Source organism: Colletotrichum costaricense (genome assembly GCF_030867565.1).
Source record: "Colletotrichum costaricense strain IMI 309622 chromosome Unknown Scaffold_19.1, whole genome shotgun sequence".
NCBI classification, from domain to species: Eukaryota; Fungi; Ascomycota; class Sordariomycetes; order Glomerellales; family Glomerellaceae; genus Colletotrichum; species Colletotrichum costaricense.
The window spans coordinates 528,589-546,080 of NW_026848248.1; the positions used below are offsets into that span (position 1 = coordinate 528,589).

The 17,492-nt window shown below is 53.7% G+C and overlaps 4 protein-coding genes across 4 annotated transcripts; 1 reads left to right on the plus strand and 3 right to left on the minus strand.

Moving 5' to 3' along the window:
• Positions 1-428: 428 nt before the first annotated feature.
• CCOS01_14026 (ATP synthase F1) lies at positions 429-1,634 on the plus strand (the record flags this gene model as incomplete). The annotated part of the gene is made up of 4 exons (XM_060462170.1): positions 429-593; positions 808-1,122; positions 1,312-1,404; positions 1,521-1,634. The coding sequence occupies 4 exons, from the start codon at positions 429-431 to the stop codon at positions 1,632-1,634; spliced, it is 687 nt and encodes a 228-aa protein (XP_060307266.1).
• A 1,293-nt stretch (positions 1,635-2,927) lies between these two features.
• Positions 2,928-6,485, minus strand: CCOS01_14027 (glycoside hydrolase family 63; the record flags this gene model as incomplete). Its single annotated transcript, XM_060462171.1, has 7 exons — positions 2,928-3,300; positions 3,357-4,601; positions 4,652-5,739; positions 5,854-5,950; positions 6,009-6,126; positions 6,188-6,237; positions 6,301-6,485. The coding sequence occupies 7 exons, from the start codon at positions 6,483-6,485 to the stop codon at positions 2,928-2,930; spliced, it is 3,156 nt and encodes a 1,051-aa protein (XP_060307267.1).
• A 2,108-nt stretch (positions 6,486-8,593) lies between these two features.
• CCOS01_14028 (RasGEF domain-containing protein) lies at positions 8,594-11,866 on the minus strand (the record flags this gene model as incomplete). The annotated part of the gene is made up of 4 exons (XM_060462172.1): positions 8,594-8,683; positions 8,740-10,817; positions 10,880-11,207; positions 11,285-11,866. The coding sequence occupies 4 exons, from the start codon at positions 11,864-11,866 to the stop codon at positions 8,594-8,596; spliced, it is 3,078 nt and encodes a 1,025-aa protein (XP_060307268.1).
• Positions 11,867-17,012: 5,146 nt separating this feature from the next.
• On the minus strand, positions 17,013-17,141 carry CCOS01_14029 (uncharacterized protein; the record flags this gene model as incomplete). Its single annotated transcript, XM_060462173.1, has 1 exon — positions 17,013-17,141. The coding sequence occupies one exon, from the start codon at positions 17,139-17,141 to the stop codon at positions 17,013-17,015; it is 129 nt and encodes a 42-aa protein (XP_060307269.1).
• Between the last annotated feature and the right edge of the window lie 351 nt (positions 17,142-17,492).

Genomic DNA, 17,492 nt, shown 5'->3' on the forward strand with positions numbered 1-17,492 from the left:
GTTGGAGAATTCGAGAATTGAGAATGATCAAATCGCTGTGCATTCTCGAGTATTTTGGGTACACTGCATGGAGTTCCATCTTGAAGTTGTGAGGCTACAAGTGACTTGCTTCGTCCCATTGCACCAGAATTGGCTTCAAAGAGTGGAGCTTGGGCCTGCCTGTTCAGTAACAACGAGCACCTCCGATTTCCACCGACCCGAGCCCTTGACCCGCTTACCTAAGTTGATGCCTTACCACTCAACCAGCAAGCAGCCGCAACGTCCCAAGGCATCAACATCCTAAATTGCCGAAGTTCAAACCTCAACCTCGAAAACCGACGCAAGCTACCACTGCGTCTCGTTCGAATCCAGCCATCCCTTCCCGCCCGTCTCCCATCTTCAATTGAACTCCACCACCCACCACAACCGGAACCTCTCTTTCGCCCGACATGTTCTCGAGACAGGCTGTTCGCACCCTCCGAGCGGCGGCTCCCGCTTCGCGGCTCGTTGCCCGCGCCCCGGCCGTCCGCACCTACGCCGCTGCCGCCGCGACCGAGGCTGTCAAGCCCCCCGTCGCCGTCTTTGGCCTCGACGGCACCTACGCCACTGCCCTGGTACGCACTTGTTCCTCTCGTTATACTGGTTATCCCCTGGACGGAGGGCAATTCAATTGGATCAATTGGCTGGGGGAGGAAGTTGTTGATTGAGAGGATTGATGGGGAATGAGGGAGCTTTCCGGAAGGACTTTGAGGCATCGAGGAAAAAACACGACCGGGATGGGAAAACCACTCAAAGATCTTACAGACGGCTAACTTTGCCCGATCACAGTACACCGCCGCCTCCAAGACCTCTTCCCTGGACCCCACGGCCAAGGCCCTGGCCACCCTCGACGCCATCTTCGCCAAGGACCCCAAGCTGACCACCGTCCTCGCCGCGCCCACCCTGACCCCCGAGGACAAGTCCGCCATCGTCGCCGAGCTCACCAAGCAGGCCGGCGCCGGCTCCCAGGAGACCGTCAAGAACTTCCTTGCCGCCCTCGCCGAGAACAACCGCCTCGGCCTCCTCCCCGGCATCACCCAGAAGTTCGCCGAGATCATGAGCGCCGCCCGCGGCGAGGTTGAGCTCACTGTCACCAGTGCCACTGTAGGTTTCCTTTCTCTCAATTGGGATTTGAATATGGGGGCATGTGCGGTTCGTCGTTAAGAAATCAAAGACGGACCCGAAATGTCTAGACAGCTGTTGTACCTTGAACGTTGCAACGTATCAACGAGGGAATTTCGCACACGCATTCAGGGACGTCATTGAAAACATGCCACTGACACCCATTCTCAGCAACTCGACAACAAGACCCTCAACCGCCTCGAGAGCTCCATCGCCAAGTCCTCCTACGTCGGCCAGGGCAAGAAGCTCAAGGTCACCAACAACGTACGTTTTATCGCCTTACCCTCGTCTCCGAGCTGTCCCTCCGAGACCATCTCGGTCTAGAAGCTGCGGCATCAGACATCTGGTTTCCTCCGTGACTAACACGCCCTTCTTTCTAGGTCAACCCCGATATCGTCGGAGGCCTCATTGTCGAGATCGGCGACCGGACCATCGACCTCAGCGTCTCTGGCAAGATTGCCAAGCTCAACAAGCTTCTCACTGACACTTTGTAAAAACACACACACACAAAATCTTCCATCATACTAGCATGAAGAAATCCTAATCCTCCTTCTCCCCCACACCGAACCAAACCTCCTCCCTTATTTTCTCTTTGTGTGCGTGTGTGTGTCTATCTTGTAAACTTGATTGGGCGGGGGTTTAGTGGGAAGGAGGGGGGTGAGGAGGGAGAGAACGGTCCGGCTCTTTCCACGTGTAACGACAAAATTTACGTGAGATAAAAAGCTGGATTGAGTTGTTGGTTGGCCGCTTGCTCCCCTCCCTCGGGGCGAGAGGACAATTAGGGGGAGGCCCGAATGAGACGAAAGCTGTGCATAGTTCTGTCTACAATAGAAGCATTCACGGAACCCCTTTTCTACCACACACACACACACACACTAGTCTTCGTGAAGGCCACCTCTCTCTCTCTCTTCCGGTCTGGAACTGAAAAAGTGGCGGATGCACCAGCTGTTGGTATTCGCTCTCACCGCGATCCCTCCACATCGTAACGACGGCACGCTCGACCGACCTTCCAAATGTAAAGAAAACATGGTTCAACAACGAACGATCAATCCCTAAGTACTACCTCCCCCCCCCCCCCCCCCCCCCCCCCCCTCCCCCCCCCCCCCCCCCCCCCCACCCCCCACCCCCCCCCCACAAATAAAAAAAAAAACGGTCCACAACCAACCCACAATCCCCAAGCTCTCCCCCCCCCCCCCCCCCCCCCTTCAAAGATAAGTCTTTTGTGATTCCCGTGCCTTGTAGAAGCTCGTTTTCTCAACATCAAGCGGCTGCCTGAAGATCCTGACAAAGTTGTGCCTCACTGGGGCAAACCAAGTGTCTTGGGCTGGCCATGATTGACTCTATACTACATCGAGGTCAAACGACCTTGTTTGTGCCACGTGTCTCAGCCCAGCAAGCCATGTTTTCTATCCCCTTCTACACTGGACCTTCGCCTGGAAATGGCTGATAGCTTGATTTGGCGAGAAATGTGTGGTACGTATATGCGAACGTTAAGAGGATGGTTCACAGTACGGGGCATCTCAAGATGAACGAGCACCAGAAGCCTTTTTGGAAACCCAATCTACGTGTATTAACCCTAGGAACCTCTCTACCTCTGCAGTCTAACAGTCCTGTATATGGCTCTATGTGCATTGATGGCAGTTTTTTGGGTTTCTCATCATGCTCACCACGCAAGGAAAACTCCAAGGATGCACTCGTACTCTTCTTTTACCCGCCCACATCCAAGATGCACAAACACCAGCCTGTCCCTCGACTTTTTCGCGTTTCCTGACGATTGGAGGGAAGCTCTAGACACCAGCCTCATACTCGTTGTCAGTTCCACCCGGGTGCTCTTTGTCCTCCTTGAACCTCTCCAGCTGATCCGAGATGTAGCGATGCATATGTGCGTCGGCCTCCGACTTCTCTCTCATCCTCTGCCGAAGCTTCTCAGGGTCATCCAACGTGGCCGAGTTGCTCAGTGAGTCGTCGCCATTAGTCTCGTCAAAGTCACTCCTTGCACCGATGGATCTCGCCGTTGATGATCTGCGCATCCGCGGCTTGCCACCAGGACCAGGCGTCATCGAGCCACGGCGATCAGTGCCGCGGGCAAAGATGTCATCAAAGTAGTGAGACATGCCCGCCGAGGGAGTGCGGGGAGTATGAGGCAGACGGCAGTTGATACTGGAAACCCATGTTAGCAATCATGTTCAGAGGTGGCAGAGTAGAGACAATCTTACCCAGTGTCGTGAATCATACGAGCCATCAAACCGGTCCAACCGCACTGGTGGGTAGCGCCGAGTCCACGGCCACTGTCGCCGTCGAAGAACTCGTAGAACCAGAGGTAGTCCTTCCAGTGAGGGTCGAAGTCCAGAAGATCATTTCCGGCGTTGATGCTACGCCGGCCCTCGTCGTTACGCGTCATCAAGTGCTGCAGACGATGCTGAATCTCCTCGGAGACGTGGCCCAAATGCATGTAGTCGCCACTTCCCGTGGGACATTCGACTTGGAACTCGTGTCCGTAGAACAAGAAGAATCGCTGAAGAGACTCAACCAGAAGGAAGTTGACACACAACCAAATGGGGCCTCTCCAGTTACTGTTGCCACCAAACAGACCGCTATCAGAGTCACCGGGAACGTAGCCGACGGAGAAAGTTTGGCCATTAACCTCCATTGAGAAGGGGTGCTCCTTGTGGTACTTTGACAAGGAACGAATTCCGTGCTCACTGAAGAACTCGTCCTCATCAAGCATGCGGTAGAGAATCTTCTCAAGCCTGTCCTTGCTGACAATTGACAAGAGAATACGATTGCCCTTTCCACGCTTGGCGATACTGGCCATGTTTCGCTCGGCCAAATCGCAGCGGTTCTCCATGAACCAATCAACCCTCTTTTTAAATGAGGGGAGCTTGTTGATAAGCTCAGGCTCAAGAGTCAAGGTTGCGTAAAGCGGAATCAATCCGACAAGAGAGCGGACTGGGAGCTGTTGGATCCAGGGGCCGCCCCATGAAATGGCATCGTAGTAGAAACCATCCTCATCATTCCAGAGCGACTTCTCGTCTTTTTGGCCAGTCCTGAAGGTCATGGCGTCACTGATGAAGATGAAATGCTCAAAGAACTTGGAAGCAATATCCTCGTATGTGCGTCGGTGCTTTGCAAGCTCAAGAGCAATGTTGAGCATGCTGAGACAGTAGAAGGCCATCCATCCGGTACTGTCGGCCTGCTCCAAAGAGCCGCCGGTTGGGAGAGGCTCAGAGCGGTTGAAAAGACCAATGTTGTCGAGACCGAGGAAGCCTCCCTCGAAGACGTTCTTGCCATCGGCGTCCTTGCGGTTAACCCACCAGGTGAAGTTCAGCAACAGCTTCTGGAAAACTCTCTCGAGAAAGTCCAAATCCTGGCGTCCGTAGAGCTTGCGCTCAATCTTGAACACTCGGAACGTGGCCCAAGCATGAACGGGAGGGTTTACGTCGCCAAAGTTCCACTCGTACCTATGCGGCGTTAATTCCAGTCTACTTCGGTCATCTGGAGAGCAACTTACGCTGGCAGCTGGCCGTTGGGATGGCAGTACCACTCTCTGGTGAAGAGATCAAGCTGCTTCTTGGCGAAGTCTGGATCCATCATCGCCAATGTGATGCAGTGGAAAGCACTGTCCCACGCAGCAAAGAAGGGATATTCCCAAGAGTCGGGCATAGACAAAATATCGTCGCAGTGCATATGTTTCCACTGAGAGTTGCGAATGTCTTTTCTGCTGGGGGGCGGAGGGGGTTGTGTCGGGTCACCATTCGCCCATTGGTCCCAGATGAAGAGGTAATGCTGCTTAGTCCACATCATTCCGGAAAAGGCCTGACGCTGAATGTTGCGCAGATCGTCTGCCATGGGGAGGGGGCTGAGGCGGTAGTAGAAGTCGTCGGCCTCAGCGATCCTCAGATCGACCAGGTCATCAAAGTCACCTTCGTCGAAGTAGGTCTGGTTCTTCTTGGAGAAGCGGAAACGGACGACGGCGCACTCGCCGGGAGGAACACCGCCATCCTCGTTGAAGCTGAACCAGGCGGCGCACTTGGTGCCCTTCTGTGCTGGGTTGACGGCCCCCTTTTCCTTCTCGCAAATGTGACGATGGAAGGCGTCCTTGACATACGGAGTCTTGTTGTCCTGCTCGTACAATAGCTCATAGTTGGTGTCGTTGTCGGTAAACAACATCTGGGGTATTACGTCCTCGCCGCTGGTTCCAACACCGGGAGAAGGTGACATCAGGAAGTAACGGTCCCCGAGCTTGTGATGCTTGGACTTGGCCAGGCCCTCGCCAACGTTCTCGATGGATGGCTTCTTGTCCTCGGGCTCCCGGCCCCAGGCCCAGGTGTTGCGGAACCACATTTGCGGCACAATGTGAAGTGGTGCCGGATCGGGACCTCTGTTCCATGCGGTAACACGGAACAGGATCTCCTCGGGGTCGTCCGTCTCCTTTGCCGTCTCGATGAAAATATCCCAGTACCTGTCTTCGTCGAAGATGCCCGTGTCAACGATCTGGTACTCCTTGTCTTCCTTGCCTCTGCGTGCATTTTCTTCCAACAGGTCCTTGTAAGGGAACTTCTTCTGCGGGTACTTGTAGAGGAACTTCATGTAGGAATGCTGCGGGCGGATTGTCAGTATGAGCAGTTGGGGACCAGCTCTTTCCAACTTACTGTCTACGATGTCTGTTAGCTATTGAACTACAAATATTCACAGCAACCTTGAACTACTTACGGGCGTATTGTCAACGTGGAAGTGAGCTTCCTTGACACTCTCGCCATGGTTACCCTGGGGGTTTGAGAGACCAAATAATCTCTCCTTGAGGAAATCGCTGTCGAATTATCAGCTCTTTGTACGAAGCATAACGAGCCGACGAGCGCTTGACTAACTCTTCCTCGTTCCAGAAAGAAAATCCAATGTTTTGGAAGCCGTGGGTATCAGAAACGCCGGCAATTCCATCCTCACCCCATCTGTAGGCTCGAGATCGTGCGTCGTCATGGGTAAAGTCTGGGGCATGCTGTCAGCGGATTGCGACTGGAGCTCGTGGGGAATGGCGGGGTGTGCTCACGACTCCACGCGTCTCCGTCGGGACTGTAATCCTCTCGCACTGCGATACGGCTTTGATTAGATTATGTTTGTTTCGCTAACGGCCGGATTGACAACTGCAGCAGCAGCACCAACCGCAGCAGCAATGGTAGCAGCTGGGTCTGAATCTGAAGCTGGAGCTTGAGCTGCCACTCACCAGTGGCCCATTGGCGTTCGGCAACGTAAGGGCCCCATTTCTTCCAGTACTTCTCGCGTCTGCGGTCTTCCTTGAGACGCTTCTCCTCCTCGGTAAGGTACTCGTGACCGTCAAAGACAACCATGGTGGGCGAATAGGCACCTCGTAGCGTTGGATAGACAGAGCACGCCCTTCACGACAGCGAAAGCAGCGTCGTTGAGGGTTGAGGGATTTCCAGGGCGTAGGATTGAGGGCGAGTTGTGGGCTTGTGGCGAGAGAAGAGAGAGAGAGAGAAAGAGAGAGAGAGAGGGTGTAGGTTCGGCGGGACGAAGTGCAGGGTTAGAATGGAGGTGACCTTTAGTAAGAACCAGAGACCCTAGCCAGCAATGCCTACCGAGAACAGCACGAGCAGAGCACGTCACGTATCACGATAACCTCAGCGACAGGCGGTCAGTTTCGTTCACACCTGGTCGTCGAGCTAGCTCAACAAGGGGAGGAAGGTCGAGACTCTCGAGGTTGCAGAATGCAAGATTGCGTAGAGGACCGGGAGGTAAGGCTAGGTAGGTAGGTAGTAGCGTAGGTGCGTCTTATTTAGAGGGGGAGACTCGAGAGATAGAGACGAGAAAAATAAATTAGAAATGCGGCTACTAGTATGTATGTGCCTCACTGCCCTGAGTGACGGATGTGCCAGCAGGGAACCGACGTGTTGGGAAACACGCGGGCAATGGCGGGAGCTCTGGTCCGAAAAGAATGAGATAGCGCCTCAGCATCTTCAGGTACCAGGTAAGAAACCAACCAACCAAGGGCCGCGATAACAAAGCTACCTGAAGCCCAATCGACGACAATGAGTCGAGCGAGGTAGGCACTCGATAGCCAAAGTGCAGTGCGGAGTGTCAGCGGAGGTAACAGCGAACAAGCAGCTGCGACACGAGTAAGCAGAAAAACTTCCATGGTTCTGGAGAGTACTCCGTAGCGTAGCCTCACAGCCCGCGGCAGTAACAGCCGCGGGCAAGCAAGCAAGCAAGCAAGCCGCTGCAGCACACACCCCGGGGGGGGGAGCAGGCATCCAAGGTTGAGGGGGTGACGGCCGCGGGGCATTCAAGCCATGCCATTTTGTTTGCCCATCTGGAATGGCCGCCATGCGACTTACGTACCTCGCACTGGAAATTTTGTGCCATTTTACCTATGGCTTCTGCCAACCTTGAATGCCTGCGTTCCCCAGTGCTCCCCCCCATTCGTCTCCGCACTCCGCAAGACATAGAGGAGTAGCTGAGCAGCACAACCTTAGCTAATGATTGCCTGCCAATTGCTCTCTGGGATCAGCATACAAGTCTAATAGAGGAGCTTGAACTCACCGTCTCTCGTGAAATATTTTCTCCCCAAAGTTCCCCCCTTCTTGCTTCAACCACCAACCATCCAATTGCTACCTCCTGGACACCGATATCACAGCGGCTGGCTGCTGCTGCTGCCCCTTGCTGCCCCTCTCTTTGAAACGCTAAAATCAGAGCTTTCAGGAGCATGACGTCAATGGGCTCTAGCGCACCTCCATCCAACCTAGCGGGGCAGCTCTTCGCCGGCCACATCTCACTGCATTGGGCCGTCGCTGCCACCCCCGGGGCCCCGACATGGCCTGGACCGCCGCCGACTGACAAGGGCACATGGGAACATGCAAATCGATCGTCGATGAAGTGCTGTTTTGGTTCTGGTTGCCGCCGCAGTACAAACCCAGACACACTTCCAATGGCCCCCGGTCCGACGAGAGAAACGTGGTTTGATGTTGGTGGTGGTGTTCATGGTGAGCCTCAATGACTTCTTTTGACTCCTAAGCCCTAATGGCTAGCGTTACCGTCCGTCCTTGACTTAACCTGCAAAATCAGAGACAAAAAATTAATTTCCGCCGTCACATAATCCGGGAGAACGTTGGTCCAGTCATTGTGCTGGCATGATTCGAATAAATCGGACTCGACTGACGGGACTAGTGTCGACAGTAATTCGAGGCCATCATCGACCTCAAAATCAATTGCTGAACAGGATATCTATAACGTCAAAAAACCGAGCCAGATCGCCTAGAAACAGTCCCACTACGCTGCGTGAACCTGACATGTTGATATGTACGCATGCATGCGCCAATGACGTCTCGCGCGAGCTAATGACCAGCTTGCCCGCAGACGTTGCGCCTTCGTCCGTCTATGCTCCCGTTGGAGTTGGGCAAAGGAGTCTTCCCGTCGAGACACTTCGCCGGTTTGCCAGATTCTATTTGGCGAACCACGGAAACTTCTTCTTGTTGTACTCAGCACCACCCCCCGCCGTGCTTTCCAGCTGTACACTCCGTTGATATATCTCCTGTGAAGACGTGTTAGTCATGCTGTGACGATGACAGGGGTTAAGACTGCACTTACTTCTTCATCTGTTGGCATCCTGCAATCCAAAATCAGCTCCCTGGCTGCCTCGTGCTTCGAGAGGTTCGGGTACGCAGTTCCCTGACTCTTCATGAGCGGCAGCAGTACTTCACCGAGTACCTCAAATTTCTTCCAGTTGACTCTATCGCCTTCAGGCCCCACAAATGTTTTGCTTCCCTCCTCGGCCGAGACAAGGTCTCTCCGGTGTAGCGGAATGTAGGGTATCCGTGGCAACGGGGAATTCTCCCATGCCAGTCGGTACGCAAAGTGACTCTTTTGTGTACCCATGAGAATGCCCAATTTCGCAAACGACTTTTGTGCTTCAGGCGGCACCAGTGCCCACGTCTGCGCCAACCGATGGACCGCCGTGCCGTTGATCCCTGCGAGCACTGCCGCCAGACCGTTGTAGTTGTTGAGCCGCCGCAGCTTTTGTGCAATGTTCATGAACTTTTCTAGCATCTGAGACCGATGCTTTGCTTTGTCTCGCAACAATATGAGATTGGCAACCCACTTCGCCACGTGGTTAAAGTGGTTAATCATCCGATTGACGTTCTTGAGACTCTTGCATTTGGATCGTTGCTCCAATGAGAGACTCACATGCCGCACAAAGTCTCTGATACGGATGGAAGAAAACATGACCCAGTCGATGCGCGTCATCTCATCGGCGATGTCGTCGTCCGTGATGTCCATGAAAATATGGTAACGGAACTTGTTCATCGGTAACACATCCGTGGGCTCCATGTTCGCTGCCTCTCTTTCGTACTCGTCGTAAGAGTGAAATGAGACGTGCGTGCCCACACTACTTGTCCTGTCCACTTGGGAAAAGTCGGAGCTGCCAGAAGGTCTCTCGTCTGGAGTCCTATCGTTGTCAATGGTCAAGGTGATCATACCGTTGGACATGTCTGTTGTAGAGCGCGTCTTTTCTCTCGACAAAAGTTTGCTGCCTTCTTCGTCTGCGACTTCGTCCGACTTTGCCCATCCGGTGTTGTCATCCTCCACCACACTGAATTCGAGATGTCGCCGAATTTGCTGCGCAGCGATGGAGAAGATTGGCTCGGTGGAGAGATGTTTAATGAACTCTTCTAGGTTTCGCCTCGTTCCTGATCGCGCAAAGTCGCCAGGGTACAGCGAGACCCATTTTGCGACGACCTCAATGATTCTGAGCTGTGTTGCGGTCTTGGAAAGATAATGTGCTGCTTTGTCGTCTCTGACGCGGTCAAGTCGCGTAAGTATAGCCGAGAAGAGCTCGCCTGGTGCTGCAAACTTCCGGTAGAGACACAAGAAAACATCGGAGAAGTTGTTGTCCGCTTTGGTCATCCGGGGAGCAATGAGCCGGTCGACGAGTTCGTCAAAGGCCACACCTGCTGACTTGGTCGGCTTCTCGAGGAAGCTATCATCGCTCCGTTGAAGAATGGGGATCTCCTCTGAGTATCTGAATGATTCGGCGTCTGACTCCTCCATGTCTAGGAACGAATCCGTCGGCCCGCGGTCGAGACGTATCCCAGGTGTCCGTAGCTGACTCGAGACAGTTTGTTGAGACTCCTCCTCAATTGTATCGGATGGGCCGAACGAGCCCGAACTTGAAGGCGCGCCACCAAAGTCGGTTATTCGAGGACTTCGTGGAGGATGTGGGCCACGTAAGTGATCGGGGATGGGAGGGGGAACACCTCGAAGAAGCGACAAATCAGAGCTCGCTCGGCTATGTTTACTCTGCTGACTTAGCGGGCGTCCGTTGGAGCTGTCGTGGGCCTCGAGGTTGGCCGCCGAGGCTGCACGACGGCGGGGCATGCCCGATTCCGATTGTGATTCTGGCATTTCATCAGCATTAACATTGACTACTTGTGCATTCGATGATGGGCTCCAATTACCCTTGCGGTAAGCGATCGAGGCTTTCAAGGTTGTGTTCAAGCACGCTCTGGCGCGTTCAGGACTACTTGTAGACAGATTGAACATCCCAACGCACGACTTGAAATACTCGTGGCTGGCGACTCGCTGCGAATCAACCTGCCGTTCGCTCTCTGGATGATCGCATTTATTGGCGACAAGGACAGCCGGCAGACCCGACTTTGTCAGAGCAGCTAGCGCGTGTCAGCAAGACGCGCCGCGCCCAGACGAATCAAACGGCGGGAATTAGACTCACCAATCGTTTGGGGCAATTCTTTCATGCTCTCTTTATTCGTGACGTCGTAAATAATGAGGGCGCCATCGACCCGCGGGACGATGTGGCCATTGATCTGTTTCGGCCATTGGATGGGCTGCAGCGGGTTCAGCTCAAAGTATTCGAGGTCAAGCTCGATCAGCGTCACGCCGTATGTGACATTGTCGACGACCATGCGGACGCTGGATGCATTGGTTATGGGCGGCCGCGATAGGCCCAGCACGCGCTGGACGAAGGACGACTTGCCAACGCCCGAGGCGCCAATGACTGCGATATTGAGGCTCTCCATGATGGCGGAGGTTGGTGGTTGCTATGATCGTCAGCCCCTTTTTTCCACTCCCGTCTCATCAGCTACCCCGCAGTCTGTGTCTAGTGGGGCATTATTACCCAGTATAAGGAATGTCCTATTATCAACGACTCTCTTCTTGGGGGCGGCCAGCGCTCGTTGGGCGTGTCGTCATCGCGGAACTCGAAAGCGTCGAAATCGAATTCTTCGTCCTCCTCGTCTTCGTCCCCCTGGCTGTCGCTCGCGTTTTCGTTTTCGTTTTCGTTTTCTTCTCCTTCGTCTTCGGCGTCGGCGTCGGCGTCGTCGAATGAAGTCGCAGTCCAACGAGGGTCAAGTGCAAGCGCCCCTTCAATGTTGTTATCGTCAAATCGCAAAAAGAATGGGTCGTCGACTATGGAGATGAAGGAGTCGCGGTAATTGGCAGGTTGCTCAGAGCCAGTGGCAGAGGGCCGTATTGGCTCGATCGATGACTCTCGGTGGACGGCGTAATGAGGTGTATGTCTCTTCGGAGCGGCGGGGGCGGATCGATGAGCGGCGTCGCGATCGGTTCGTCGGGAGGAGGAGGAGAAGGAGGAGACAGCGGCGGCAGCAGTTGAGTGGTCGGCGGAATAGTATTTCGAAGGTATGCGAGAGCCTTCTGAACTCCTGTGAGCCTTTCGAGCTCCGATAGGGTCGGACGCCATGGCCACGACCGGGGGAGGGCAGAGGCTGTTCGGGGGAGGCAAACAACATACAATGTGCAAAGAAGAAGAGATTGAAAAGATCACGACCGAACAAGAATAGAGCGGACTGGCAGGGCCTTGGGTGAAAACCAAACTTTTGGGACAGTGGATGCACTGACTAAAAGCCGGGATTTCAGAGCCTCAAGGAAGGCATGGCAAACCCACCAGGGACCGTTCTTCTTAGTGTGGTCTGCCTCGTGTGTACCTTGCTTCTCGTCGGGGGCCCTTGGAAATGGTTGCTGGGCCGGTGAGAAACCTTGACCACAGGTTGGGCAAGCAAGGTGTGCGTATGATCTGGTAGGTAAGGTACAGTCTAAGGTACGTACGAACGGGACTGCGGCTCGTCAGATCAGGTACACAAGCGTATCCGTTAGAGGTACTGGGTGCGTCTGAATAGCGCGAACGCAGTACGGATACTTCGTACGGATACTTCGTACGGATAGGATGGGACAGGAACAGGAACAGGAGGAGCAGGATAGAGCTTCGTGGTGCGGCAGACCAGGGGTTCGAAAAAGGGGCCTGGTTTATTTTTTTTCTCGCTAGGAGCTCCACCGGTGCGCAGATGTCGGGCTTGTGAGAAGTGACGGGCGTGGATTGAGAGGAGCAGCGTAAGCGTCCAGTTCGTCGACGATGCTAGACACACAGCAAATGAGGTCAGTCGCGGATCCAGGCCAAGGGCTCCGGGCCCTTCCAAGCTCCAGCAGGGAAATTCAGGAAGGGGGGGGCCGAGCTTGCTGCGATTGCGATTGAAATTGGGATTTAGGATTCTGCCAACTTGGCTGGGCGATGATGGGGGGAGCGTTTGTCCCCTCTAGCGTTGACTAGGGGGTTCAAGATCGAACCAAACCAGGACACCAACGACAATGGCACCTCTTGTTTGTAGCACGGCATGTGCTGTTCCTGTTGCTTCTGAAGGGGGCCGGGGGCCCAGGGGTTGGTAGGTTTGCTTCCTTACGTACCTTTTGGTCGTTGGAGTTGGAGTTGTGGATGGTTGAATCCTAGGCTGCGCTGGTTTGGGACCGGACTTGACCAAGTAAGATGAGGGAATGGATAGGGGTGGTGGTGGTGGTGGAGGAAGAGAAAGAAGCGTCAAGGTCCCGTCAGGAGACGAATTGAGAGACTAACGGGAGAGCGGGAAGGGGCCGCGACGATCAGGACCGCTGACCGAGAGACGAGCCGTTGAGGGGTAATACCGTAAGGTACGGATACTTTGTAGGTAATACGGAGCAAGAAATCTGAGGTTCTAGTGATTACTGTGTACGGTGTCCGTAAGGTAAGGTAGTCCGTATATTTTGCTGCCGACCCTACTGGACCATGGAAGACCAAAGGCACGGGCACGTCTGCTGGTTTATCAGCAAGTTGGAGTAGTCAAAAACAGGTGTACAGAGATAAATAAGCGTATCCGTCTCTCTGGTTGGGAATGCAGCTGATGCGAATGGATACTCTATCACCTGCAACGGGGGGGGGGTTCAGGACAGAAACGGCTGCATGGGACAGAACTGAACGTGGATGTGGACGTGGAATTGAAAGTGGAAGTGGACGGGAGCAACCAGGGAAGCGGAGAAAGGGACAAGGGATGTTCCACTGCGCCCTGAGCAGCTGGGCTCTTTCCGTTCTACTGTGTGTAATTACCAGTCGGTACCTAAGTACTTCCATTTCTGGATGAGGAGGAAGGAACACTGTGAAATCAAAGAAGGAAGCTCGGGCCCCCGGCACCATGCGGAGTGGATTCAAGGTCCATTTTGTTCGGGGCCCATCCATCCAATGACAAGACTTGAAAGCGTTGGTACCACTGGACCCCTTCGACGTCCACGGAACGTTTGAACTTTCCTTCTGCCGAATGATTGGTCACCGTTGCTGAATTCATCCTTCCTCTCCATTCAAGATATCTCAAGACCCTCAGTGGCTCCAAATTCAAGGTGGAACTTGAAAGTGCAGGGAGACAGCTACTACCTTTCTCGGTGGGTGTGGTGCGAGTCCGTAGGTACCCAACGGATACTCATACGTCCCTTGCTGCTCCAGTGGACCTCTCTCCTTCCGAAGCTAGAAACCTACTGGGCCGACCTAACTTAAGTACCTTAGACGGCTTCGATGCACCAAAGGTACCTAAGGTGTTATGCATCCGTAGCTACCACTGCTCCTTAACGCCAACCTACCTTACTATTACCTACACTAATTCCTTTCCTTGCATTGAGCAGCCCGAACTACATACGCAGTAGCCCACCAAAATCAAGTCAAATCAAACCTCGTGAACCATGTCGTCCGGGGTTGACTCCGGCTCGTTGCTCCGGGTCCAGCTTCCTCATTGCGACCAACATCACCAACTGGCGGTCTGCAAACTCTACCAGCTCAGGACTTGAACCCCAGATGAACATCCCTTTGTACACCAAGACCTACTATTATGCTTCTTCCCACTGTCCTCACGAGGTACGCTGCACTTGTCCGGACAATCTACCTTTTTCAGCAGCAAACTCACTTGCGCCGAAACCCAATACCAACTCACCGATGACGTACGGATGCCCAGTTCGCGACAAGCTCGCCATGGGTCAATCCTGCAGGGCCAAACTCATGCCCAACAAGCTTCTGTCAAGAACAATGCTGCTGGCGCGCGTACAGACGCCATTCATGTCTCAAGATGAAGCACTTCAACTTGTGCCATGATCCTCCGGCGCCCATATCATCGCAATTTCGCATCAGCACGTGGTCCGCAGGCCAATAAAGCTTCCTAGCTTAGCTCCACGAGCTTCTGCAGGGTTGCTTTCACCATCAAGCCATGCTCCCGAAACGCACCATCGTTGATTCCTTCACATACTAACAGTCACAGTTTACCATGTTTGGAGCGAACCAAAAAAAGACTCCAGGTTTCGTCTCGAAATAAGCGGTATTCCAAGGTGTTTTCTCCAGGAATATGATCCCGGCAAGGGCTCTGAGCCGTTCCAGTAGCTCGGGACCCGGATGGTTGCCGGTCATCTTCGGTCGGCATTGGCACGCAGATCTGGCCTCGACATTCCACCAGGCCGGGTTGCGATGCAAGTTGCTCCATCTACGGATATTCCATCAGGTATCTTGCCCACTTCACGGCGAACACAAACAATATTGTGTATCTCTGTACGGAGTACGGTTGCGGCATCTTCATTCAATGTGTCCGACCTCCCTAGACATTTGACGACGCACCGGCCTCAACTCGGACTGTTGGAGCCTGGTTCGAATAAACTTCTGTCAAAAATTGAGCACGGTTCATTGAGAAATTGCCTGGCCATCCCTCGTCCCAAGCCCTTTTCTACCTGAGCATCGCAATAATGAAGAAGTGGCACCGACGTCTTCAGCTCCAATGAACCCCCCTTTGCAAACTTCACATCGCGCTACTTGATCCTTCTCCGTTTCACGATGGAAACAATTTATCATTCGACTTTCTGACACGAAGGATTGGCAACCGGCGCTGACACGGATCGCAGTGGAAATAACGTCGTCGACTAAATTGTGGCCGCGTTCTTGGCATCTCTCCACTGGAGGACCCTTGTCTTGGGCCACGTTCCTGCGCTTTGGCTACGGATATGGTTACGAGTGCCTCCATCAAAGTGTATATCCCAAGCTACCACATGAAGTCCTGGACTCATCCAACATCAGCTGATGACAATATCGCGGCTTTCACTTGTGGTTCTCACGATCTCGCCAGCAACTCGAATTCAAGTCAGTGCAACACAATAGCGCTGGCTCTAGCCGGCCTTTTTTCTTTTCTTTCTTGCTTTTTCAGGTCTGCAGCGGGAGAACCGCATGGTCGATAAGCGGGCCGATTGTGGCATTGGCCTTCTCAATAGACTGAAAAATGCCAGCCACGGCTTGACGACGGCGTCGTCTGGCGAACAGTACCCGCCTCACTTAGTTATACGGGCTGCTGCTATTCCAAAACCATCATGAGCTGGAATGCCATACTCTTGCTCAACATTTTTTTGTGAGGACCGGCAATAAGTATTCGAAGAGGTTGAGTTACGTGTCGAGCTGAGGGACTCGACATTTCGCTGTTGGTGGTTAGGCTACGTCTAGGTCGCAAACCACACATCAGGCCCGGCCCGGCTCCGAGAGAGAACACAAGGGAATTGGGCGTGTTAGCAAAGTCAAAATGGTCAGCTCCGGATCAGCAATCTTTATTTCACACACTTGCAGCTGTGGCGTAGCAGAATGACTTGTGTGCCTCCAACAACTACGTACGGATACAGGGAATGGAGGGCTGCTTGTGGGGTTCGTACGCGGCAGTTCAGGGTGCCGCCAGCAACACACTCGATGGATGCGTGGCTGCATCGCCAAGCTGCATGATATGGCTTCGTAAAACCCAGCGTAGGGTTACATGGAAGGCGATACGAGGGCAAGACATGCAGACGTGCAGCAAGCTGCACAAGTGGACAACCCCATTCCTACGGTACCTTTCTGTCGCGATACCTCACCGAGTCTTATATGGCGTGTTTTGCATAGAGACCTTGCTGCGCTGTGAGCCGCGCCTTCTTGCGATATACGGATTGCGGTGAGAACGGTGAAGTCGGCGGACTGAGTGAGAAAAGCAACAAAGCTCTCTTGACGTACTGTTCAGTTTGTTCGGATGGCAAGCAGAATTTCTTACCAAGGCAAGCAGGCAGCGTTACCACCAACCGAGACAATTGCTGTTGGTCAGACTCAAAGTCAACAGTCTAGAGTCTAGGGGTGAGATGCTGCGGTTCGATCCACTGGGTGCGCCTATTCAGGAGATCGCGCCATGGCCGAATCCAGCGTGTGTTGCAGGAGTATTAAGAGATAAGACGACGCTTGGCGGACCATTTGCTGATCATACCCAATAGGATTAACTCTGTCATCAGTTGGGTCTAACAACCTCCCTGGGGGATCGAGTCTTCCGGTTTCGTCTGCATCTGCAGCGTTTATTCACTAACCGTCTGGATATCACTCACTGCCGAGAGCCGCCGATCTTCCTTCTTCTTTGTCTCTGATAATTTCTTTTCTCTTACTTTTTCTCCGTCGACTTACTTGCTTACTGACGGTGATTTGGTGATGGTTCCAAGACATAGGCGAGCCCAAAAGCTAACCTCACCATGCTCGATGGCTGGGATATCTTGAGGCTTCAGATGGCGCGGTCGAACTTCTTGTCTGTCGATCTCTCCGTACCCAGCGTGACAGCCCTCGTCTGGGGTTGGAAAGCTGGGGGAGACTGGGGAGGGGGGGAGGACGGTGACCCGAAGGAACGTGGCATCACCTCCACACCCTCCCGTAGTCGACACCAGCAACCTCAACCCATTGATCAGAAGACAGAAACGACGCCGTCCAACTCGGTTGTGCGGCGCACATGGAACCACCGTGCATATCGAGCTTGTCAGGGAACTAGTCACATCCCCCTTTACCCCTTCCCCTGCCGCAGCAGACTTGCTTCTAGCCTCCAGTCTTGACATTTGCAAGAAGCGCACCACAGGCTGCCCTACAGTGACTAACGCCCGCTTATACCCTTCGACACACATCAGAAGCATGTTCAGGCCACAATGTACAAGGCATGTTGGCCATTGTCCTACCCTCCGACCATGCTCTCATACAGAGGTCGTACGGTGAA